This window comes from Temnothorax curvispinosus, unplaced genomic scaffold (assembly GCF_003070985.1).
Source record: "Temnothorax curvispinosus isolate PA1 unplaced genomic scaffold, ASM307098v1 QBEX01004809.1, whole genome shotgun sequence".
Classification (NCBI taxonomy): domain Eukaryota; kingdom Metazoa; phylum Arthropoda; class Insecta; order Hymenoptera; family Formicidae; genus Temnothorax; species Temnothorax curvispinosus.
Window position 1 is genome coordinate 7866 of NW_020214589.1, and position 26083 is coordinate 33948.

At 43.8% G+C, this 26083-nt stretch overlaps 3 protein-coding genes across 4 annotated transcripts; 1 reads left to right on the forward strand and 2 right to left on the reverse strand.

Moving 5' to 3' along the window:
• Positions 1–507: 507 nt before the first annotated feature.
• Positions 508–5123, reverse strand: LOC112454142. Its single transcript, XM_025015375.1, has one exon. The coding sequence runs from the start codon at positions 3865–3867 to the stop codon at positions 508–510; it is 3360 nt and encodes a 1119-aa protein (XP_024871143.1). The 5' UTR covers positions 3868–5123.
• A 7838-nt stretch (positions 5124–12961) lies between these two features.
• LOC112454140 (G-protein coupled receptor Mth2-like) lies at positions 12962–20726 on the forward strand. Of its 2 annotated transcripts, XM_025015372.1 has the most exons (7): positions 12962–13571; positions 14006–14816; positions 15539–15771; positions 17254–17420; positions 17696–17929; positions 18337–18600; positions 18892–19379. In XM_025015372.1, the coding sequence occupies exons 2-7, from the start codon at positions 14721–14723 to the stop codon at positions 19377–19379; spliced, it is 1482 nt and encodes a 493-aa protein (XP_024871140.1). In that variant the 5' UTR covers positions 12962–13571; positions 14006–14720. The 2 variants fall into 2 exon arrangements, with proteins under 2 accessions (XP_024871140.1, XP_024871141.1); XM_025015373.1 differs by lacking the exon at positions 12962–13571 and having other exon boundaries at positions 14721–14816; positions 18892–20726.
• Positions 20622–23913, reverse strand: LOC112454141 (inositol polyphosphate 5-phosphatase K-like). The gene is made up of 9 exons (XM_025015374.1): positions 23604–23913; positions 23391–23513; positions 23014–23094; positions 22768–22915; positions 22532–22707; positions 22210–22437; positions 21913–22069; positions 21661–21838; positions 20622–21569 (listed from the first exon to the last, which is right to left on the reverse strand). Exons 1-9 carry the CDS (start codon positions 23627–23629, stop codon positions 21373–21375), a joined length of 1314 nt encoding a protein of 437 aa, XP_024871142.1. The 5' UTR covers positions 23630–23913; the 3' UTR covers positions 20622–21372.
• Between the last annotated feature and the right edge of the window lie 2170 nt (positions 23914–26083).

Consider the following 26083-nt stretch of genomic DNA (forward strand, 5'->3'; position numbering starts at 1 on the left):
CCGATTATCCTCGAGCGGTCTCAAGTTCATTAGTCGCCCGTAATTTTCTCAGCGCAACTAATTGAATTGTTTACTTCGAAAGAAGCAATCGCGTGATTCATATTGAACCGTATTAATTTTAACCGTGTATTTTTTATCGAAATTGTGTTTCTTTAGAAATCTACTTTTCAAATAAACAGATTTTATGAGCTCTTTTATCTTTTATGTGAAACATTCTAACATTATGTAAAGAATTCTAAGAAAATACTTGAACAAGATATTTTCTTAAAAAATTACGAATAAGTTTAGTCTTTGCACACTGAAGTCTACTTAGATTTCAATCGATATTTCTACGTTTCTTTTATGAAATTTAAACTTTTTTATATTATTATTTGGCGGTGCTATTTGCATGCTCAGTCATTTTGTTTTTTCTCGCTTGCCAGAGTCATTACGTGAATCAGCAAAAGAAACTTGAGACCACGGTGTGAGGTAGAAGGCGAACGCAAAAGCAAACGTAAAAATGAATGGTTACCTGCCGAACAACGGATGCCATAGCTGCGATTCATCCGGCGAGCTCGCGGTAGAGCTCACTTCCGGCTCCTGCTTGAGCAGTCCACTGCGCACTCTAAGCAAGGGCGAATAGGGGTTGACGCGCGTTCGCCCGCCGTTTGACAAGTCTATGGGCTGCATCGGCATCAGTGTGCAGATCGGCTTGCAGCTGAGTTTGGGCCTGCCACCAGTGATAATGGCGCGGGTGAGTCCGCTGCCTCTCACGCCATTCCCGTTCGTCGAACCGGACAGTCCTTTGTTAACGGCACCGTTAAGGGCGACTCTAGGTTGCTGCGGTGACGAGTGCCGCGACCTGGCGACCGGGCCTTCGCCGTGGTCCAGCACATGCTGCAGATGCGCCAGCGATATCACTAGCAGATCGGGGTCCCGGAGAAGATCGGGCCTGGTGAGGGCTTCGGGCAGCCTGAGTTCGGGCCTGCTGGACAGTAATTTTGGTATCTCTGTCGCCGGCGCGGCAGCCAAACCTGGCAAATAGTCGCGAGGTACTAGGAGAGGATCGGGAATCAGGTGGCCGACAGTTTCGATCAGTTCGCGAAGCTGTCTGGCCGGATCCAAGAATTTGTCCATGCTGCTGGACGTGGAACAGATGATCTGATCTTGATCGGTGAAGTGGCCCCTTGTTTTACTAACGGTTTTTTGGTAATAGGCGACCTGGCTCTTTTGCCGTTGTCCAGTCGCTGGTTGCCACTCGGCGGACATCGGTCTCTTGGGCGCGGCGCGTTCCGCATAAAAGGTACTGTGGATATCGCCGCTGGACATTGGCCGGCCGGAGTTTCTCGCCTCCTGACTGTGAACGTTCAGACGTTCCTGGAAGCCGCGCTGATTAGTTCTTCTCACGTTCCTATCGATGCTCGAGTGCACGGGTCGAGAGATAGGCTGATCGACGCTCTGATCGGACCGGATCGGCACTATCTCCTTCGCCTTGTCATAATCCCGCGGATCCGCGCAGCTAGACGAGGCCAAGATGCTCTTCAACGTCAATTCGCTTTTGGCGTCCTCCGAGCAGGAAACCGAACACGGCGGACTAGGAAGTAACCTCTCGAGATATGCCGACGACGGTCTCCTGGACGCGGGAGAACAAGGAATTCCACTGGGCTGCGGCGAGACCACGGTGCCGCGGGATCGCAGCTCCTCCAAGACCTGCTCGTCAAAGTGCTCGAGATCTTGATATTTACCTTTGGCCTGCGCCTCGCTGTTTCTACCAGAGCCGATCCAGGCGTGATCGCTCTTCGTGTTCTCCAGCGTGGTTTTGCGATCGTCCTGATTGCTTCTGGTACCGGGCCCGTTATAGTAATCCGCGTCGATACCGTCGTACGCCAGTGAATCCGCCTTCTGCTGTCTGAGATCTTCCAGAACTTGCGAGTCGCAGTCGTCCTCGTCTTCCTCCTCGTCCCCGTCCTCCTCGTGGGGAAAGCCGTCCACCTTCATTTCCTCCGGATACACGTCGGCCTTGTTGAAACTAACGGTGCTCTCGGGCGACTCGACACGATGCTTCGTGTTCGGCGAGGCTGTTAGCTGGCCGGAGACACTCTTGTAGCGGTAGCTCGGTATAACGATCGATAGACCCGGCAGATTGCGAGGGGAGCCGTCGCGACCAAAGTCGTTCGCGTTCTTCAGCAGCTTCTCGACACATTCCGCTTGAGAATCTGGCGATCTGCTCGACGAGGATGCCTTTGAGGGTGGTCTCGCGGGCGGCGCGATCGGACTCTTACCGATTTCAGGCGTGTGGGTCCTCATTACGGACACCGAAAGCCCCGGCGTATTCCTCAGGGCGTCGAGGATCTTCGAGCTGTCGTAATCGAGCTTCATCGGCTCGCCGGGCTCGTCCGGCGCCTCCTCTTCCTCAGTCGGTATGCTCGGCCTCCACGTGACGAGGGAGTCCGATCCGCATTTCGGTCGATCGAGGACGAAACCGCCGTCGGCCTCGGCGACTTTGCAGGAATTCGCAGTCGTCTCGGCGTTATTCTTCATCGAGAGCAGCCCGAGATTGTCCTCTACTCGGATCTTCTTGTCTTCTACCTCCTGCAGGCAGCAATCCTCCAGGATCTTTTCTTCGTGCACCTCCAGCTTATCGTCGATCTCACCGTCTTGGTCGACGGCCTCGGTCTCGTAACTGGATATGCTCCTCGTTCGATCCTTCATATCGTCGAGCTCCGTGTTCTTGACTTGCTCTCTCTCAGCGGATTGCTCCTCGTCGAGGACCTCGTAGGTCTTAGTGGAGTCCACCGGTAGATCGGCGCTGGGAGTATCAGTGGCGAGAACGGGCGAGGCCGTGGCGTCTATCATGTTCAATATGTCCTGAATACCCGCCTTGTTCATCCGATTCGATTTCTCACTATTCTCCTCCTCCTCCACCTCCTCGTTGTCCACCTTTTCCTCTCTTTCCTCCTCATCTTCTTCCGCCACGGTGCTCTCCTCGTTCTCCTCGTCCCGCTCGCTATTTTCCTCTATCCGCTTCGCCTCACTCGCCGTCGCGTCCTTATTTCTCGTATGGTGAACGATATTTTGATGCGTGCTCTCGGGGAGTTGCGACAGTTGCAGCAGTTCCAGCACGACGCGCGGCTGGAACAGCTTGTCCATCTGCAATCTCTGCAGGTTGATCCAGCCGTTCAATCTATCCTTATTCTTCAAGCTGGACAGACGATCCTTCAGCTTGCTTTGCTCGTGATTCTTACCCTCCTCGCCATTTTTCTCTCCGCCCTCGTCATCGTTAATTTCATCGCGCGCCCTCAAGGGAGAGGAATATCCTCGTCGATTCGTCTCTTCATCGTAACCTCTTCTTTCCGCCTGCTTCTTTCTGCCTGCGCCTTCGCCAGTAAGCAAACCGTTCGTCGTGCCGTTCGGCGAATACATTCGCGGATGGCATCGAAGGGAGCTCGCCGTCGCGTTTGCCGGTTCTTGGAGACATTGCTTGCCGTTTTCCTTCTCGTCGTTGGACGAGACCGAGGAGGCCGGCGATGTGTCGGCCATGCCCGGCGTCGTCTTCTTGCAAGCGGCGGCTTCGGCAATCGCGTACCCGTTGGACGTGGTGCGCGGTATCGAGCGCCATCCTTGCGCGGTCTTGGTGAGCTTGATGCGATTACGTTTGTCGTAATCCTCGCATCTCACCTCGACGATCCTCTGCTCGCGCTGCGACGCCCACAGGAAGATCGGGTTGATCTTCGGTCGCTTCTCCTCGGGCTCGTCCAGCGTCTCGTCCCGCGGCGCTTCGTCCCGGACGCGCTTTTGATGCTTCTGATGATGATGGTGGTGGTGGTGGTGATGATGGTGGCGTCTTTGACGTCGGGGCACTGTGCCCCGCGCAGGGGCCCCGCTCATTACTCCATTCAACGAACGGTGATTACTCTGTCTCTCTCGTCCGACGGAATCGCTTCCGGTCCCCCGACTGCTGGCCGATCGATCGATAATGACTTGGGCGACGACCGGGCGGCGACCGTTATTGAATTATCGCAACCACCGCGTAATGCGACACGCGATTTTCTTTGCGCGCGCGTATCACCTGCCTACGTGTGTGACTTACAATTAGTCTCGTGGTTCACATATTTCCTGTCGCGCTTCCGCACGTCGCGGCGGCGTACCTCTTGAACGTGATCGCGACCTGGCGTTACCGGACCGGTTACCGTTCCGCGCATCGTAGACACCCGGTAGGCGCGCGCGCGCGCGCGCGAAACGATCGCGCGGCGTGTGGATCGCGCGGATTCAATCGCGCCAGACCGAAACCCCGGAGACCGTTCACCCGACTCGCTCCCGCGCGATCGATTCTCAAGGCCACCGCGCCATTGTCGACCCGGAACGAAGGTTCCGCCGCCGATTCGGGACGAGTCCTGTCGCGACACCACCACCGCTTTCGTCCCTTTATCGTCCCGACGCGGCTGATGCGAGCTCGTCGACGTCTGCTCGTACGTTCCCGATCCCGAGCTCGGTCGCGCCGCCGACGTCGCTGACGCTCGCGGGGTCGCCGGCGTTCATCCGGCTATCGAACCGTGACACGGCGCCTGATGTCGCGCCGACAAACAGGGATACGCAAGAGTGACACGGGCGCGGGCGTCGATCCTCATCGAAGCTCGTTGCCGCGGCGCGTCGACTCGCATGAGCTCGCGGCCGCTGACGACGCTGGGCACCGAGCTCGACCCATCGACCGGCCGACGAGCCTCTCGCCCGTTCTAGCCCGTTCTAGCCCGGCTACAGCTTCTCGCCTAGGTGTTTCTCTCGAAGCGGGGTGTTTCTTTCGAGGAACGCGAGGGGACCGACACCACGAGGAAGATGAAAACGTGCCGGGAAGTATCGCCAAGATCGAATCGGGGTGCACACCTCCCAACTTGGCGAACGATCGTGCGATTCGCAATCCGTACGTTCCACTCCGCGGCGGGGTATCCCGCCACTTATATCCACTTTATATCCTCGGTCTGCTCGGTCACTCGCGCTTACTCCACGCCGTGCGAATTCGGAGCACCGCCGCCGCGTCCTGGGATTGTCATCGATGACATAACACACGGTGCGGGCGTAGCAGGCCGCCCACCGGTTACACGCTACAGACGGAGTCACTGCCTGGGAGCTACTGGCGGTCTGGCGGTGGTGCCTCCTCGTTGCCTTCCTCTACGCCGTCGCGGCCGCGGCCACCGCCGCCACCGCTGCCGCCGCCACCGACGTCGTCCTCGCCGCCCCCGCTCCGCGGGATCGCGACGCAGGTGCGGCTCGAGCGGACGTGCTCTTGATATATCGAGTTATAACTGCAGGAGAGGAGACCGCGACCGCACGCTCTTCGATTAGGGACTCTTCAAATGCATCCGTTCGCCTAATTAGCCTAATAGGTACCTTCGATCTTGAACATTTTTCTTAATACGTAATTTGTATTAAGAAAATATTGTATCTTTATTCTTTCAAGCGGTGGGATCTTCGGATCTCTCTCCATCCACAGTTTGGTTTAATAGAACAAAGCTAATCATGTTATTTAATAGAAATGTCAAATATTCTTTTCATTCTATATACATATAATAAGTATATGGAAAGTAAAATATTTTGCAATAGATGATGTGCCTCCAATATTATAAGAATATCTTACAACTGTCAGCATCTTTTTAATGAATGATATATTCTGAAAATCTTTGAGAAAACTTTTTTTTTTAAGTATATACACATTTTCATTGACGTCGGTTCGCACATGCAATTTATTAAATACCTCTTTCTAGCTGTATTAAATATACATTGTACTTTCATTATAAACTAAACGTGATACAGAGTGAAATTATAATAAAATTCGTGCTCGATACTCGGGACTTTGGAACAGGGTAAGGTGTAGATAGCGACAGCACTGGTAGGCTCTTATCCCTCGCCCCGAGGCAGCGGCTCGCGAGCGGAGTACCGACCGTGAAGAGAGGAAGAGAGACAGACAGATAGAATGGTGGAGATAGATAAGGTTCCAGCGAGAGATAGATCGGGAGAGAGAAAGAGAGAGAGTGAGAGGGCGGAGGGGAGGGAAAAAGAGGGAGAGCGCCTCTGCACTGTATATGCACGCGTATACAGAGTGTACCGAAGGTAACATCGGCCACAATAGCGTCGATTGATTGCTGAAGGTCGGGAGAAGTTAAGCTTTTACGATCGCTTAATCGCCTCGACGACATCGTGTCGTACTCCGCGAAACAAAATCCGTCCACCCCTCTCCCACTTCTTCGTTTTCTCCCTTGTTCCAAATCCCTGTTGCATAATGCGTATGTGGATGCACACGCCTATACAGTGTGGATCGAAGATATCTAGAATGGTTGCGGGGGGCAACGCTCCGGTTGTGGCGGAAGCTCCGTTCGCGTCGGAACTCGAACTTTACGAGAAGTATGAATATTCTATCGGGAGATAACATGTTGGTGTCCATCTTGCTATCTCGCTCCCTTTTTTAAAAAATAATAACTCTGATTTATCGCGAGCGTCAAGGAAATTTATATTTTTAGTTACTAATTAATGGGGTTCGTATACGATAACACAACGCGATAAGCTACTTATTTTAGCTTAATTTTCGGGCGTAATATGATACGAGCGTAAAGGTGATTAAGCAGCTTATAGTTAATAGCCTTATCATCCTCTTCATTTTCCTTTTTACAAGTTCTTAGCGTCTTTTAGCACATTTTTTTTAGCGCGTGCGACCTGCGTGGCGCGAACGCGATGGTATGTCGGTGGGAAAGGGCGCCAACGAATAAATCCGAAGTTGATATCCGCCTCTCCCCCGTGTCCACAAATCGTGCACACGTGTCGCCAACTACCGAACCACTCCACTCCGGTCACTCCGGAGTAAACCGGCGCAATTCCTTCGTGCGTTGCGCGAGGGAATCTCGTAAAAGGGCGTGCGAAAGGGACAGATTTCTCGGCGCGAGCAACGAGGGTATAGTTTTCGATAGACAAATACCTTCACGCTAAGTGCTTCCAGTGAGGGGGACCCCGAATCGCGTTCACCCCAACACCGCGATACGAGCGATCGAGCGAGCCAACGAGAGAGCGAGAGAGAGAGGGATGAAGTCGGGTTCTCTTCAGTAGGGGAAAGGGCCACGGCACGGGGCCGAAGGGGGAAAATATTTTTATTAAAAAGGGCGCGTGGAGCGGGAAGGGAGAGGAGGAGGAAAGATCATGGCGGTCCCCGGCGAGGCCGCATTAAGCCATATTTCCGTACCTGCGATCGACGCACGCGAACTGAACATTAATTGCATTATCTCGTATGAAGGGATTTTAAGAGATGCAATCTCGTGACAGAACGAAGGAAGCTATTCAGGATGTTTAGATTGTATCCTATTTATTTAATTGCTGGACAGTTTCTATCGAAAAAGAATTGCTAAATTTTTCGAGAAAGACGATTCGTACACGAGAAAGAAGGTTTAACAGTCGTAGAAGATAAATCTGATCAATTAATGATCTTTTCGCGAGTAAGAGTTATTAGGGGTATATAGGAAACTTGGCACAATATGGCATATAGAAAAACTTAAGCAGTAGGTAAGCAAATTAACAAATAGCTATATATATTAAGTTTTCGAGAATACACAGAAAAAAAAGAAGTGTTATATCAAGACTTGTTTACTTGTATATAAGCAAGAATCTATAGTCTTCTTATAAGAATTTCAACTTTTTTTCTTGATTATATAATTTAGCGCAATTTATATACCATCTCAAGATTATAGATTCTTGCTTATATACAAGTCTCGATTTAACACTTCTTTTTTTCTGTGTATTTGACTTATGATTGGTCAATTTACTTACCGCTTCAGTTTTTCCATATGCCAAAAGGCCTTTACTCTAATTTAAAATGACTTTTGCTGTCCAAATCAATCATCTACTCTTGTACTGAGCATTTTTATATAATTTCTGTTATATCGTAACCCGAGAGAGCTTACTGTGTCCCGGGACCTGATAACGCCTGTTGCCCAGTTTATTTGCGTGTTTAAGGCAAAGACGAAACAAACAAAGTACGTTCGCCAAGGTCGGGTGGACCATGTCAATGTATGGTCACCGCGAAGCGCGCACGATGCGTGCACGGGCATGGCAGAGGAACCGACGACGTCACTGACCGTGGATGCACGCGAGACTCGCGACAATTTCGCGCGTGACGTCGCGTTTCGGCCCTTCAGCTTCGAGAAGAAGCCCGGCGTTGCCTTGAATCCGGTTCTCGAAACCTTGCGATTGTATCCCCGCGATCGCACGAACGAATATTCCGAGATAAAACGAAGAAGTTCCCGCGTCGAGTCCTCTACCGAGAGGAAAAAAAAGAGAGCTCATTTCTCTAAACTAGTCTTTATCGTGTATCGATTGTAAATGAGTATTAAATTACCGTTGTTATTATTATTAACTTCAGAAATTGATCTTTACGAAACGAGAGGAGATTCCAGGGATAAACGTTCGCGGAAATGCGTTTATAGTTTTTATGTCGCTGACGCGTAATTTTTATTACGCATGCAAATGACTTCGACGAATCGAATTATTTAGTTAATTATTTACGCACCGTGTGCAGTTCCCGATAGGATTAAAGAACGCGTCGGCCACGACGGCGCGGGTTGATTTACGGACAAAAACCGAACCCGATAAAGACGCGAGTGAGACGGCGCGAAGCGAAATAGAGAGAGAAGAAAGGTATTGGTGATGTAAACCACGCGAAGCATATACTTATGCACAAATATACAAATGCGGGCAACCTGCTGACTCTGCGCTTTAATAATTCATGCGGAGTGCATATATATGAAGGAAAAGGCACGGAGAAGTTTTATGTCTCGAAGTTTCGTCCGAGAGAAAAATTTCAGTCGCCGAGGAACTAGAGAGACCCTCTCTGATGCGTGTATACGCATGTATGTATATATGCGTGTATGTGTAACTTCCGCGGACCTTGCAATAAAAACTTAGGCGACCGCGACGTACTTTTACGCGACGTAACGTATAACTCCGGGACGGTTTTACATATTCGAGCGTCTTTATTGAAAGTTTAATATTTTACGGCATTGATGTTTAATGAGTGCCTCTGACCGGGTATTTGAACATTTTTCCCGAAATTTTCGGTATTTAGGAATAAGTGCCTTTCCCTCGAACGAGAAGCTACCGCGACAGTTCGTCGTCGTTCACGATTACGGTTTTTGAGATGAAAATTTTTTAATAAGAAACTCATTGTCTACCACGTAATTACGCTGTGTTACCGACTGTTTGTGAACCTCGGAGTCTGCGGAACACTTTAACAGAGAGCAGTATAGTTCGCGAGACGAGCTCGAAGCGGATATCAGACAGAGAGCGGCATTGAGCTCTCCACGTGAATATTAACTTCATCCGCTTTGACTACATTAACATAAATCTTCCTAGTCTTTATTTTGCTTCCTCTTTACTTCTGAGCGGAAAAATAAAACTCTAAAGAAAGAAGAGTTAAATTATTTCAATTCAATTCTTTAAATCAATTTTACATAGAAGAGAAAAATATTCTTAATTTGAAAATATTTTTAGTTTTAACGTGGAAATCTTGAAAAGAGTTATTGCGTTAAACGAAGGAAACTTGCTTGAATGAAGTTATTATATAATGTATAGTTCAAGAAAACCATGTAACCAAGAAAACAATGTTGAAATAAAAAGTTGAAATTCTTGTAAGAAGATTATAGTATGATCTTGCTCATATACGAAACAATCTATATCTTCTTATAAGAATTTCAACTCTTTATTTCAACATTTTTTTCCTTAGTTGAACTATGTAATGACTTCATTCAAAAGCAAGTTTTCTTCGTTTAACGTAATATAATTTTATTTTAAGATTTCCACGTTGACACTGAAGATATTTTCAAATCAAAAATATTTTTTTTTCTGTGTATCATCAAATTTTTATTTGCACTGTAAAGATGTAAGGGTCCTCTTCTAGAATCTCGATCCAAAATAGTCGATGTCTTTTTTTTTTAATTCTTTCAATGAAATCTCATTTCATTATCTTTATTTCTCGATATGAGATTTATGTACCTTAGCGTGAAAATTCCAAAGGAAATAATTAAATTGCAATGATCTACGTCAAACTTCAAATCGAACACCGTCATTTTCTTGCTATTCTAGGTATAGAGACACGCTTTGTGGGAATTTTAATGGGACTGATAGCGTCGTTCCTTCTTCCTACGTAAAACGCCGACTCGGAACTTCCATCATATGTAGGATGTTCTGGACGTCACAACATGGATTTCTTAGTTACGCACCTACGCGCTTCTCTCTCTCTTCGCGTCATCGGTTTCTCGCTCTTTCATCTTTCATTTTGCCAGACGCGCGTACGCTTACCTCTTCTCTTCCGCCGCCGAGTGTAGGAAGAGGTTGCGCATTCTGCGTCAAGCGTATATTTATAGCCTAGTCCCGAGGCCCGTGACTTTATCAATCGTCATAACGACATATCATCGGTACGTGATAGTAAAACTTCCCGAAATCACATTCTAAACGCAAAACCGATACGATTGTCAAATTCAAAATTACAATCTGTACGACGTCGCGGCATGTCTCTATATTTGATTTTTGGTACGGTAACCCGGGTTTAGTAAAAAAGCCCGGGCCGGCTAAAGTAAAATAAAGAAGTCACCCACACGCGAAAGTCGAATTCACTTCCGAACGATGAATCCGCTCGTCCAAATTTGGATCGTGTAAATAACTCTTGCTTTAAATTTTAAAAGAGTCTTGCAAGAGCTTTGAATCCAAAGCTTGCAATGATCTTTGTCAGAAACAGAGAAAGAGAGACGATGACGCGAATCACGCAGTTCGAATCTACATATTTATGCACTATTAATAGCATCAAATTGCATCTAGATAACAATCTATGTAAACGTCGATCTTATTTTTTCCTCTATTAACAGAAAAACTGCTCTCTCAACTGGGTTTTCACGCAACCCAAGCAATTTTTAGATATTTGTTATTTTTATCCGGGAGTTCTGAAGCTAACAGAACTTGCCTCTTTATCTTTTCCTGTCAGTTCAACGCAATGAAAGAAACGAAAAATTAATTCCAGACCGTCGAGTCTAAACAACGTTTATAATAATATCGCAATAATAACACTGGTCGACGTGTCAGCTGCAGATTGGATTTCTCGAGTCGTTTCCTGTAGATTTTTGGCCGCTGAATCCGAATCTGTCATTAAAACTTTTCTATCACTCTTAAATTTAAAAAACAAACTTGAATTGGATGAAAATTGTGAGTGTAGTGTACTTTGAATTCATGTCTGATTTCCCTCAGGCCCTCAGCCAACGGCTGGTGAGGCGTAAGCGCCCCATCACAAAAGAACGTTAATTGTAGCTCGCGATAGATGATTGCGGATTAATTATGGGTTTGCTTAGCTTAAAGTATATTGTCTAACCTAAATTTTAATTTTTTTTTTTAATTTTTTGACATATTGGATTCATCATCTATACTATGTCAAAAATGGCTAAAAACATCTTTTTTGCACATTTGACCTCAATTTTTTCAAAAACCAAATGTGACAGAAAAGTTTTACTGACAGATTCTGATTCAGCGGCCAAAAATCTATACGGGAAACGACTCAAGAAACCCAATCCGCGTCTCACACGTCGATCAGTGTAATGACTCTTTGAAGAATGAATCGGAACGTTAGATGTGTGAGTTGTTTTAACGTTTGCATCCCACCGACCGAAATAGAGACACGGTCTAAATTTTATGCTTTGCCGCAATCCTACCTTGCGAGGCCCACGCAGCCCAGCCTTCGTTTGCGCTCCGTTTGTTGCACCCCGCTGCGTCTTGTACATAAAAGCCTGCAGACCATGCGGAATAGACACACCCCGAGGAGGGAGAAGGCCTGATCGATCGAGTAGAATCTTCGAAGAAGCGCCAATAGGATTTCTCGCGATCGTTGAAATATTAATAAGTTCACTGGAGGCTTGAACCGGCAAATGACGTGGCGATGCGCCGGCCGATTACGTCGCTTTCAAGAAATTTTGTCGACGTGGTTTCCTAATAAGATAGACTGGGTATCTACTGGATAACTTGTAGTTTATTTCCTTCTTATCAAAAGCGGACTAAAAATAGAGCTCGCGCAAAGAACACTTTGTCTTCTTAGATAGAGTGAAACGGTTGCACATCTCGCTATGGAAGCGCATAAAAATTCCTAAAACTTTTTGGCTGCGTATTTACATTGTTCTTATAATCACGGTAATGGTGTAATCGTGTAATGCAATAACGTTGTTATAATGCTTGAGTGCTCGAGTTATCTAAAAAAATATGTGTACGTTGCGTCAGATGTTCGAATTGATAAGGCTAGATTTTTTTCGAGAGGAGGCCGGTATCGATTCAGCGAAGACCGAATAATTTTGCCGAATGTTAATGAGACGTTCCTTCGGGCGTACCTCGTTATTTTTCATTGAAAAAGCTTTTAATGAATGCGCCGACGCACGTGTATGACTCATGTAAGTCACACGTGACATTTTCTGTAAACATTGACGTATTTATATTTTGTATGCCATGAGAATCTACGTAATTATAGCGTAAGTAGATTAGTTTACGATTTACGGCGGGCATATCTTACGACATACGGCGAACTTATTTATGAGCGCTGCGCAATAGCAGTGGGAGATAAAATTAGTAAAGCTTCCCTAGGGAGATGACTTCGACTAAACTCCGATTGACCTAATCGGACCGATTGATTCAACCAACAGAATTGCTTACAGTGCATTTTCTAACTATACTTCGCTGTCCCTGATCTAATCTATTTCTCAGAGAAGAAGTTTTTAATCTATCTTTTGTGTCAAAAATTAACACAATTCTGTAATCAATAAATTACATGCTAACAAATTACCGCATTGCTCGGGAAGTAAATTGCGGCTTAAGTTAATTGGGGAATTTGTGATGTCACCGTAATAAGGGATGGGTCTTTCCGAGAACGGCGGGTTACGCGATTATTTAGCGAATCGACCAGATCGAACAAATATCTGTCCCCGGGGATCGATAACGCCCCCTCCGTGAAATACTTTTGGTATACATCACGTTCGAACGTACGTATGTACGAGCTTAGCCATCGGCACGTTCGTCGGAGTGCGTGCATCATGTTCTTTCCTCTCTCTCGCGCTCTCTTCTTCGATAAAGGCACCAGCGGATCGAGGTGTCCGGCCAGTCAGTTCTCGGACGTCGATCATTAAAGCTGCGTGCCGCGTGAATCTTGCCGATCGCCAGGCACGCTGTCGATCTCCGATCGTCGAAAGGATCTCCCACCGCTTAAAGTAAAAATTAAAAGTAATTTCGCGGAAGATGCTCACGAGTAACGCAAGGAAATCAGTTGGATAAGTGAACGATCTCGCGGAAGTTTCGATATAATATCAAGGCTTAATGTGGATAATCACGTTTCGACTGAGAAAAACGACGACTCGGTGAAGATCGGGCGATTGAGCACGTATGTGTATGTGTGTGCCTGTGCGTTCGTGGGTCCTTAATAATCAATCAACCGCTGTACACGGTGTTCGATAATTCACGAGAGAGAGAAAGAATCGATCTCGCACGCGTGGGTGCCGCGGCGACAACGAGGATCTACGAATTTCCGACAGTCTCGCGTAAGTTCGCCTTCTCGGTGCGCGCGCGGAGACGATCAATTTCGAAGGTCGGTCTTGGAATAGGAGAGGAAATAATATAGACTGAGTTAATGAGCGGAAATCACCGCAGGACTATACAATAAAGTTCGTTCTCGAATGACGAAGTATAGCGGGAGTTGCAGGTCAATGACCATTCGTCATCGGTTGCCTATCTTCTCCGATACGACACTCCTCCTAATTCTCGAAAGTGACGTCTCCGTCGCGCCAACGAGATTGCGTTTTAATTAAATTGCTTAATCCGGTTCGGACTCCGAAATAGCTGCGTATAGCTGTAAGACAGTGTAAGAGCTTTAAAAGTCTCGATATCTTAAGCCTCGCGCCGGGCGATGTTAAATTACCTCACGACGAAATCTAACCGACGTCCTAACCGTACGATAAAATCTTCATCTCCGTAGGTGTTTCGGATCGCAGGACCCGGCAGGAATTTCCGGATGACTTAATGCTCACACCGACATCGAGTGTGATTGATGGCACGTGCACTCGTGCGAAGAAATCGTTGAAAAAGGTCGGTGCGTCGTCGGTGAGAGTGCGAGATAACGAAATATATAATAGGTGATCGTTGGAGAATCAACCGATAACGCATCGCTAGTCTCGATTCCATAATTATTGAGAGCTTCGGATTTATCCGTCTGACTAACTAACTGAAGACTCAACTAAAGCCGGCAGATACAAGAAGGGAAGAGAGAGAAAGGGAGAGATAAAGAGAGAAAGGTGACTGAAATCTTCAATTAAAACCGGCATCGATCAAGCAAATAACGCCGGCATTGCACGGAAGACTTATCGGCGAGTGTAACCAGGGTGTGACAAGATAAATGTGCAAGATCTAATGTGATATCGAGCTGTGACGAAAGAGAAGCGAAAGCGCCTGTCTCGCCTAAATGTCGCCGATACAAGTGTCGCATGGCGTAATCGTAGCGCTGGTACATCCGGAGCAAGGCCGAATCATCATTTCCGTTCGCAAAATACGATAATTGAAAAATTCAAAGTTCGATTATGCTCAATGCGAAGTGCTTTGACGCGCATTAATTCAGAGATAGACGCAGTATAAATCTCGAGCTCGACGCTCAACATTGACTCGATAGACTTTGATAAGGTGCAAACTCATTCAGGATGCGACTCATTCACGTTTGCGTCTTTTTCGTGTCTTTATTGACGCCAATTGCATGCACGAGTGACGTGGTACCCACCATATATCCTATTCCATTGGTAAGTGCACCTTCGACATTTATGACATACCAAGTTTAGGTTTTATATTTATTTATCTGAGCTTCGCGTATTTCGCATCTCTCTTTCTCTCACTGAATTATATTTAGATCGAGTCACTATTGATACCAATTTCTTGATATTGTCCAGATAACTTCGGTTGTAAAAGCTTTACGCAGATATCTTTACGAGATTGCATAGGAAATCGAGAAGCTGAGAAAAACAAAGTGTAGTTTCTAAAAGAAGATATTCATTCGAAACGCGTCTCGATGCATATCGGCAACTCCTGTATGCAAATTAATATAAACAGTACAAATTCTTCGAAAAGCTGCGATCAGTTTATCAATTTACAGACTGCTATATTAGGTACTGTTGTTTACTCAACGATCTATGTTCATTTATACATATATATAGACTGTTTCATAGAAGTTCCGAAGTTGCGAATAAAAATTCAAATTTTTTTTGCCTTTTGACTTCAAATCTGCCCTTTGTCTTCAAATAATGTCAAGTCAATTTCCATAATGACAAGTTCATAAGGCCAACAACGCTAACGTTTTCTGTCATCATTTACGTCATCATCCTCTTATTTACGCTTGCGACGCGTCTCGAATGCTTGCATTTTCTCCGAATTTTGGAACGTCGAGACAACGACAGCGTCGTTGCAACAACATCGGCAATCGCAAAATACTTTCAATATGTTCCTAACTTGTCCACCTAACTTTCAGCAAAATGAGACCGTAGTGCCGGAGGAACACAAGAGTCTGCCATTGGCGGGGAAATGTTGCCCCATAGGCGAGGTCCTTGCAAAAGATAGGAACAAAAATACCGTTTGCGCCTCCTCGAACGACACGGTGTATTTTTCACCTTTCTTCAGCAACTTTAATCGCACCGGCGCGCTGGTGCCCGGCGACGAATATAAGACATTCGTCGCTATCGTGGGAAATCCCTGCAGTCTAAAGTACGTATAATGTGAAATACGAGGAGGATCTGTGAAGATTTGAATGATCGAATCTGTCGAGAGAGCCATGTTACAAACCATCTTACCGAAGGTCGTCCGTTACATAATATATAAAATGCGTAGACCTCGTACTGTCGATATCTTTATCAATAGATCGGAATGCCGTGATTGGTCACATTTTACGATAAGACTCCGTTTTCGCGTTGTGGCCCATCGACTTAAATACTAGTCGACTCAAATATCAATTTATCAATTGCAATCAATTGTATCGATTGTAAAATTTGGAAAATCCAATCAAGAACCAATCGCGCGAAATATAAACCTACTAAGGCCTTACGTAATCGCAAGTTAAGTATCTATATCTTAAAAATTGTAAGATGAACTTATTTATAACACTTTCTTTGAAAAAAGTATAATTGATATTATGAACTGATAACTGCACTCTCGATATTACATTTCTCGAGTACTTATGATATATCGAACAAGCAATTGTGTATCTATTGAAAGTATAATTTACAAGTTTGGATTCCACGCGCGCGCACTTATTGTCGCCTCCTTATATTGCCGGCAGATAACGTATCGTCAATAATTTTTTCCTTTTCCAATGAAAAAAAAATTATATCGTTTCGTGATAATCGGCGGAGATGAAATCATAAAGGGACGTTTAATCGCAGCGGATGTGTAAAACAGCGATAGATGACAGTGACATCGCCGCGTTATTGTTCATGAATTATTGATAAAGGGTACTCACACATAGATAGAGTACGAACGGATAAAACGTAACAGCGTGTGAATTATGCTTGCATAAACAATGAAGATACAACGCGAGAATCCAGACGGATTTATAAAAACGTCAGGTTGTTCGAATCTTGAGAGGCTTTATTCCTCGCCAGAAAATGTGTAAGAGATTTCACAAGAAATTGCAGAATAAAAGGTAGTACGTAGCTGAATAAAGAGATATCTATGTACATATAAAAAAATATTGCTTTTACTTTTCTTTAAAAATCGGCACAACTTTTCCGGACAACCAGGTATAATTTTTAATCAGGTTTCGTTGTAGATAACGTTATTTTTATATTGAATAATTGGCAAAATAAAATTTGTTATATTCTTGTAACGTGGTTCAATGGATCGATTCGAGTAATGATATTCAGGAGCGACATTCAATCGTGAATTGTGATAAATAACGCTTTATTCCGTTCTCTTCCTCCGTAAAAAATATTATCGCGATTTCCGTAGCAATTAGACAGAAATTATTTCCTCGTGCACAAGCAAAACTCGTTTCTCATGAGCGATTGATTACAGAAACGCGCGTTTCTCGGAAAGATCTCATGTCGCGGTGTGTGTATCCTGGTGCGGGTATTCAAAGTAAATTAAAACTTCATTTACTTCGAATACTCGACTCTCAAGCACCTTTCTCAAGCCCGATGATCCGATGTTTGCACATACAAGCGCGCACGTATTTGACGAAGCAGTTTTCAGGTACATGCTAGATCCGGATGAAAGCGAGGATGAGTATTACTTATTGATGAATGGTTCCATCTTCGCGCCGCGAATCGATCACGTACCGATTATGCTGATGCCCGGCAAAGATTACTGTATGGAGGTCGTGCCCGAGCTGGGACTTAGGGCATTCGTTTGTTTTCAAGGTTTGTACGGAAGGAACTAATTGTAAGATCAGAAAAACCTCCCGAACTTTTCCTAACTGTTTATCTGTATCTCTGTTTTTCCATATGAAGACATTCGATCTTCATTGATAATCCTCCTGAATCCTTCTGTGGAATTTCAACTTAAAAAAATAATAACAAATCATTTATGTAACAGATCCACATATCACCAAACAAAAATCGACAATTCCTTGATATTTAATTTTTTTTAAGTCTCCTTGTCCTTAAGTTTTTAATGGAACACAACGATTTTGCAGACATCGCCGTCCCTACCACGGATGCGCGAGTCATCATTTACGCCTGCGGGCTCCTAATCTCAGTTCCTTTTCTGATACTCACCATCGCGGCATACGCGATAACGCCGAGGTTGAGGGACGTCCATGGGAAAGCCCTTTGCCACTATTGCGGCTGCTTGGCACTGGCCTTCACCACTTTGGCCATTACGCAACTGACAAGCGAGCAATTAGCACCTCAAGCCTGCGTTAGCATAGGTAAGATAATTAATTATCAACAAGAAAAATATTGTAAGTGTGACACCGTTAAATAAAAGTACGTATATAATAGTATACATTTTTAGAAAATTATGATTTTTGATTAGTAGAAAAATCTCTTTTTTTTTAAATTACGCTGCTGCTTGAACGTTTAATCGAATTTAATATTTAAATCATTACAAGAAGATTGTTACAAAAATTTGAAGATAATAAAAAGTTGTAATTAATAATTTTTAAATGGTAGCCTATAATTTGAGTGTTGGACTTTGAACTGTCACTTAATTTTACCGAGCGGTATAATTTCGGCGGCGTCGTGTAGCGCGGCAGGTTCGCTTTAGGAAGTATGACGACACACGTGAATGACAGAGGCAGATTGATTGAGAGACTGCGGTCGGTGTCGTTTTCAGCATTCGTCATCCAATTCTCCTTCGTGGCCTGCTTCTTCTGGCTGAACGTGATATGCATCGAAACGTGGTCGTTGGTACGCCATCACGTGAAGCAGTGCGCGCAGAGGAGAATCCAGCCTAAAATGCTGTTTTTCTACTACTCGATATGGGCCTGGGGCTGCCCAGCGGTCCTCATTCTCGTCTCGATGGCAATGGATCTCAGTCCTACAATACCCATGACCTACGTCAAGCCCGCTTTCGGTAGCGAGAGCTGCTGGTTCAAGTGTGAGTCTCGATCCAATTACACACAGAACTCGTTCACTGTTAAATAAGGATGAAATTTAAATCAATACCTTGAGTTAAATAACATTTTGTTATTTTTAACCATCACGTGTGTCAAAATTTATTATTTCAACATAAAACAGTACTATTTTAACTCCATTGGTTTAGTTAAATTAAATTAAAGATATAATATTGAATGAAAAATTGTTATAATTCGAGCCTTCTGTCTTTCCGCTTTGCTGAACAATTTGCTTCGCCAATATCGGGTATTAATTATTATCGCTCTTTTTGCAGCCGACGCGGAAGCCATGCCGTACTTCTACGTGCCGGTCGGTCTCCTTTTGTTGACGAACACGGTTCTCTTCGTAATCACTGCCATCAGGATCAGCCGCTACCAGCAAGAGCTCGCACTGAGACGGCTGGCGAGGAATCAGCATATCGATCGGCACGATCAAAGGCTCTTCCGCAGACTCAAGCGAACCTTCATCGTTTGCCTTGTCCTCTTCTTTCTGATGGGTCTCAACTGGATGATGGAATTAATCTCCTGGTGGGTCGGCGGCGATCCCTTCGACTGGACGGCGTTCGATTTGGTAAACGCGCTTCAAGGTGTCCTCATCTTCGGTCTGTTCGTCCTGAGAAGGCCCATCAGGGACTTCGTTTGGCATCGAATACAGAAAATACGGGGGATAGACACCACGGAACTGGACGTCGGGAGCATGGACCTGGCGCTACTGCCTGTGATAAACGGCGATATTCCAGAGAGATCGTTTAATCATTCTTAGAAAAGTTCTCAGAAAGAAAGAGAGTGATCTCTTTCTGAACGTATAAGAGGACGATACATTTAATGCAGGCGGTTTGGCCGATAGTGATATCGGCTGTAAACCTGAAGCAATCGATAAACCGATAGATCGGTGGATGGAAGGAGCCGGGATCTCATGACGATGATAAAAGTTATTTTAACTTCGCTGTGTGCAACGGCGAAATAGAGCGGCCTTCTCGATGACGCTCGATGAAGAGACATGAAATATATATTCGTGCAATTTCGTTGCAAACCCACTCGAGTTAGCACGGAATTAGCCCGCGAGATCCGACGCGCGGAACTTTCGCCCGAAGGAGATTATTTATATTTAATTGAATCGCAATCGTGCGTTATAAGTAATAGTTCTAGTCTTTTTTTTTTGCAACATTATCTGTAATCATAAATATCAATCCGCGCGGCGCATGTTTTAATTTCGATTAAAATGCATTCACGTAGGGATACGTACAACGCGACGCCGCGCGCGTTGAATCGCAGTTCAATCGTGACGTTATGTGAAAATAAATTCTTTTCTGCAAGGTAACGTGTTACACAACGCATTATTCGTCCGCCTCCGCGAAAATATATAGCACATACTGTGTCGCATTGTGTTTCTGCGCTAATTATACAACCGTGGGGGAAACGAGTAACTGCTAGACCTCACTCAAGGATCTCAAGTGATAAGAACGCAATCGCGGCATAATTATAAATGTGAGAACCGGCCGTAATCGTAAATCGATGTTTATCAAGAATGCTACTTGTTAGTACTAATTATGCATCGTAAATCGAGATGTTGCGATATTCGTACTGCTTAAATTCACGCCCCAAATCGATGTTCGCGTCAATAATGTACCATTTATACCTTATTTGTATTTACGCGTCGTGCTTACTGTTGAACAACACAGCAACAATGTTGGTTAAAGCCTTTATTTCACTCAAGCATAACGCGTTATGTTAATACATTACACAGTTACGTCCAAACAAGCGCAGGATATTGAATAGGCTACGTCAAAACACGTTCATACACAACTGTAAGTTCGCCACAACACATCAACATCGCGTATTATACTGGATTTGATGAAAAACAGGTTTTACACATATTGTTGTTGCATCGTGTTGTTATGTTCTGTATGTAGCTAGCATATATTATTTATTGTCGTGGTAGGTATTAATTTATTGAATATATCATGCATAATATAGAACGACGAGGCAAATGAATCGAAACGAATAAAAAATATTAATATCCTTTATTCTTGCGTTCCCTTTAAAACCATAGTGTACATTTGTTCGTTTACTTTTTTTTCGACAGCGCGCTATATATATACATATAACAAACAATATAATCTTTATAGTACAAGCGTACTTTGCCAGAATCCAAATTAGCTGCGAAAAATTATACTACGAAAATAGTCATGATATATAACGTGAGCGCACTCGCATAATCCATTGACGCTCGAGAGGCAGGAAAAAATATTTATATACCTATCCTATTCTCTAATAACAGCGGGCGTCAATGAATCGAGGAAGATCTCGCGTGTAGAAAAACGTGCACTCACTGTAAGCTCTAAAGCGGACGTTAAATACACCGCTGTGCACTCTAAGCGGCAGCCTGAGAGTGCGAAAACCAGGTACCAAAAGTAACATTTAAATCCTACGTGCAAAGCATCGTTCATGTGATGCTTCTAATTTATAAACTTATCACACCATACCAAAAGCACCCTCCGATTAAAGGCCATATTTCTTGATTCATTTAACTTCCCAAGTCACAACTTACTTAGAGTAGTGAACCTATTTCACCCTTAAAATATTTAAGAATTCCCAGAAGATTGTGGTAATAAGACAACAAAAAATCAAGTAAAAAAAATATTTTCGTTCATCTAGAAAATTGACCGAAGTTTGATATTTAATCTCTCGGTAAAACGATTACCGATCACAAGCGCAAGCTATTTTGTAAGTGAATTGATTGTTCGCTATAAAATTTATGTAGCTAAAACACACTGTTCGATAGATCTGCGAGGGCCCGAAAATTCCGGACTCACACCCAAAATCTCCATAAGATCTCCTCGTTGAGCTACATACACCAAGCAATACATTTCCGACAGACGAAGCGCCGAGTCATTGTATGATATTCGTTCCGTGTTCGCGTGAGGTTCGTCAGAAATTGATGTTGGTTTACCTACATATTAAGTAATTATTAGGAGACACTTGAATAGGAACAATGACATCAAGTGACATCAGGAACGAATGTAATGGAACGAGAAACTTACCGCGGCTAACGTATTCGTAAATGATGTAATCATCTAAACTGGAAAATTCGTTAGGAAAGAGACCTATCCAGTCTCCGTTGCTTGGAATGAAATCTCTCTGCAGTTTGTAAGATATAAAATTTTCCTCCACGGTACAGTCTTGAAATTCCACAAAGTGGTTTTCTACATTAGGTCTGACCTAAAAAAAAGAAATTTGTCATTCACATGTAGCTCGATAAAAAGGGGTGATGTACTACAAGACTGTATTTTTACCACGATATTGAACTCTCCAGTTACAGGTTTGTGATCGGAAACACTATAATTGGGATGGCTCTTGTAAGTAAGCTGCTCAGTGTGAATTTCTATGTCGTCATATATATCTGCCGCATTTACTTTGTATAAAATCCTGTCGGTCCAAGACGGTCTACGCCTGCGTGGCAAATTAATTACATAACATATTAAAACGCTAGTTCCATTAAAAAGAATGTAAATATATATCACATACGTAAATGTATGTCTCAAATTTAATTACTATACTTTCAGATTTATATAAATTAAATATAAATTTACTTGAGATCAAATTCCTGGGACTCAAACTCGTATTTGTAAGTAGGCGGGAACGTGATGCTACTTTCATTAAGTTCGGCGAAGGCTTGTTGCTCCTTCATCACCATTCTCAACTGATCTCTTTCGAGAAGTTCCTTCAATTGCTTCTTCTTCACCAGTAAGTCTATATCGGCGGCGGTTAACTCCTCTCCATTAAGTCGAAAGTTCAAGTCGCCGATCCAAAATATATAGCTAATAAGAAGCGTATATTACATAACATTACTAACAACGTAGTTAATTCTATTTGAATGATGTAATGCCTATTTCAGCATAAAAATATCCATACTCGTGATATAATATTCTCGATGTAAACGGAGCAGTAAAAGTATGATCTGTCACGATGGTATTATAATCTGCTATTCTATCGGCTAGCAAATGGTCATGAGGAGTTAAATGCGTGTTCACCACGCAAATGCTGACTCCGTAGGCATTCATTCTTACGCTCACCGCACCCTTGTTTCCCTGAAAACAAGTAACGTTGTTAGTAGAACAGCAATTGCTGTTGTCACATTGCTTTCTTACCCACATGCCACCGAAACCCGTCTTGGTATACTGAGCTTCTATCAATCTTAAATGCGTCAAGTGCTTCCTCAGACAGAAAGCATTCAGAACAAGACCCTGCAACCGTTGCGAACGTATTTTCACGTAATCATACTTCTTCAGCACATCTCTGCAAACATGTCAGCATTTAATTTTCATCTCCTAAGTGAATATATATATTGAATTACACATGTATGATACAAGTTGTATCGTCCTAACAGATTTTACCTAAAGGCTTTAGTCCACGGATCCTCGAATAGTATATAGTCTAACACTATATTTTGCGGTTGGGATTTAACTTCCTGCAAACTAAAAGCACATACGCTTTATCATTAAATCTGATACACGCAGAACAACGTTTTATGGCCAGTCTACAATGAGTCGTTAATCGTTAGTCAGATGTCGGAAGAAATAGTTATAAGCGTATTGTAAGCAATCGAAGGCCTGTAATCGGTGATCATAAGAGATGGCATTTGGCCAATCGCTTATGATTGCCAATTACAGACTTCCGATCGCCTTATGACACGTTTATGACTTTTTTCGACTCTCTTCCGACATCTGACTAACAACTAACGACTCATTGTAGACTGGCCATTCAGACGTACCCGATGAAATATAAATCTGGCCACAGCTTTGACTCGTCGCAGGCTGCAATGCCCAGGAGCTGCTGAAGGTCCTGTCTGGGATCTGGGAACCTCGTAGCCACATTGTACGTGACGAAGTAAATTCTATGCGGCGTGAAAAGAAACGCGTTAAGAAACAGTACATTCTCTGCGAGATATAACCTATATAGATCCGGTTACTTCTTTTCGATTTACCTGAGCCGTTCCACCGGACACGCCATTTCAGGGGCGCTCGACGACACAAGGGAGGGGGACAAGGGGATCCTACGAGGAATTTACGTAAATCGCGTAGCTAAGGGAAACGGATTCACATCGCGATGACTCCGCACAACGCTGGACAGCTCGGCAGGTTAGGAACTCGCGCGCATCGCGCGCGTTCCCGTTCCTCTCCGGTTCCTCGTACTTTCACCCGCGGCTGTCGGCTGTCGGCCGCGATGGTACCGTCGCACCGCCAGCGAGACTCGTCGCGTTCGCTGCCGCGTGCAACATCTGGTCACGCGATTCCGTACGACGTACGCATCGTCTACGGAGCCATACTGTTGACAGTGTTGACAAGTGCGGAGGGAAGACAGTTCCCCTCCTCCTCACTGCTCTTCACTCCTCCTGCTACGTGACCATCCCCGCCATGATCGTCGTTCCACGTGACTGTGACATCTGTCATCTGTCATTACGCGTGTGCTTTTTTTTGAGATGATTATCCTGAAGGCAAGGAAAATAAAGGTGTCTTCTGCTTCTTCTTTAGGCAATACGACATTCTAGTTCTATAACTTTTTAACTCTTTTAACTCTTTCTTCTCTTTAAACTAATAAACTCTAATGTCTATTTCTACTATTTACTAACATAGATTCCCACACAGCACGACCACTTTATCTGAGCCGGTGCAATGTTTGATATTTCTTTGTGGAACCACTACTCTTCAGTGATAGTGGCTGTTGCTCGTACCAACAATGCAGTGGAAGGATGGCACCATGCACTAAATCGGAGAGCAAATGGTTCACATCTCGTACTGTGGAAAATGATTGAGTTGCTTCAAGCAGAGCAGGGTCTCGTCGAAGCTCACATTGCGCGCGCGAATGCTCACGCTTCTGCGAATAATAGAAACAAGCGCTACAAAGACAACGATGCGCGATTGAAGAGTCTCGTTGCAGCCTACAACCGACAGGATGTGTTACAATATTTTTGAGGAATGTCGCTGCCAATCTGTCGTTATAAAAATGTGTTAGGAATTATGTGTTATTTATCTTTGTTGTTAGTTACGCCAATTGTATTACATTAATTGCACTTTGTTGGATGCGTTGAAAATCCTGAGGAATGTTGCTGTCAATCTTTCGTTGTATTAAATTATCATGAGTTATGTATTTATTGTCTTTGTTTTTAGTCACGACGACTTTTTAAATTTATTTGCGCTTTGCTGGTTGCGTTAAACTTCTTGAGAAAAGTAGTCTTGCAAAGTATATGCGTGGGCTTTTCACACGTGGAAAGTTGTAAACCCATGTGGCACCTCGCCTCGCGCGAAAAGTGTATGCGTGGAGGTAGTAGGTTCCGCCCCCTGCGGGGGGCTCCACTATCATTTAACTATACACATATGTGCCTTGCAAAGTACGTGCGTGGGCTTTTCACACGTGGAAAGTTGTAAACCCATGTGGCACCTCAGTTTTTGCTGGGCACGGAAATTTTTTCCGGGGGAGATTTTTTGATGGGGAGATTTTTTCCGGGAACTGATTTCCGGGAGATTTTTTCTGGGGAACAAAACGTCGGTTACGTTAGGAAGCTAGATTTACGCGTACAATAGTTATAATGTTTTAATTTTTTATAAAAACAAATTAAAATTAGATTTTGTGTTATAATATTTTAATATTTTGTAAAATTAAAACATTATTTTTTTATTAGAAAAAAACTTAAACAGTTTAAATAGAATTATAGTATAAAAAAATATATTTAATAAACCTTTATATTTATAAATTATTATATTTTGTTCTTAATAATTTATTCCGAAAAGTAGATAAATTATTGACATAAGAATCCATTTCGTAATTTGAAAAATTTTGAAAAATTTAAGATTAATTCAAAATTCTATAATTATTGGGTTATAATATAAATATTAATAAGCAAATATGAAAAAGCAACATTACTATTCAATAGAAGGGAACACATAATAGGCTATAGATGCCTTAACAAAATGAATAGCATAATTAAAGCACAAAAGGACAAGAACTCACTAGCCACCAATATAGTAACGTTGTTTATAATATTGCATGTAATGATTGCGAGACCTCCTATGTAGGACAGACAAAGCGGCAATTAAAAACTAGAATAAACGAACATAAAAATAACATAAAAATGGACCCATCCAGACACTCGGTCATTTCCGAACATATTATAGAATTTAACCATTTCTTCGATTGGGATAACGTTAAAATAATGGATACGAAACCTAACTATTATAAAAGACAATCTCGGAAATGTTACATATTAAAGAACAAAAAAAAGGCATTAATTTAAACATGGACACAGAGTATCTGGATGAGTCATATTACAGTATTCTCAGCGAACTCACCGACATCTAACTATTTATTATTTCAAAGACTAACCTTCGTTGTTAACCTACGCAGCGTGCTTGCCATTAGTATTTGAGACAGAAAGGAGCAAACATCGACCGTGAGAGCGCGAAACAT

Excerpts from the sequence above, each read along its gene's own strand:
- LOC112454141 (XM_025015374.1), bottom strand. The coding sequence starts at position 23,629 with ATGGCGTGTCCGGTGGAACGGCTCAG. Across the intron at positions 23,514-23,603 it reads TGTCCGGTGGAACGGCTCAG|AATTTACTTCGTCACGTACA; the intron begins GTAAATCGAAAA and ends CACGCCGCATAG. Across the intron at positions 22,438-22,531 it reads TCGAGAATATTATATCACGA|CTATATATTTTGGATCGGCG; the intron begins GTATGGATATTT and ends GCTTCTTATTAG.
- LOC112454140 (XM_025015372.1), top strand. The coding sequence starts at position 14,721 with ATGCGACTCATTCACGTTTGCGTCTTTTTCGTGTCTTTATTGACGCCA. Across the intron at positions 17,421-17,695 it reads GGCATTCGTTTGTTTTCAAG|ACATCGCCGTCCCTACCACG; the intron begins GTTTGTACGGAA and ends ACGATTTTGCAG. Across the intron at positions 17,930-18,336 it reads TCAAGCCTGCGTTAGCATAG|CATTCGTCATCCAATTCTCC; the intron begins GTAAGATAATTA and ends TGTCGTTTTCAG.
- LOC112454142 (XM_025015375.1), bottom strand. The coding sequence starts at position 3,867 with ATGAGCGGGGCCCCTGCGCGGGGCACAGTGCCCCGACGTCAAAGACGC.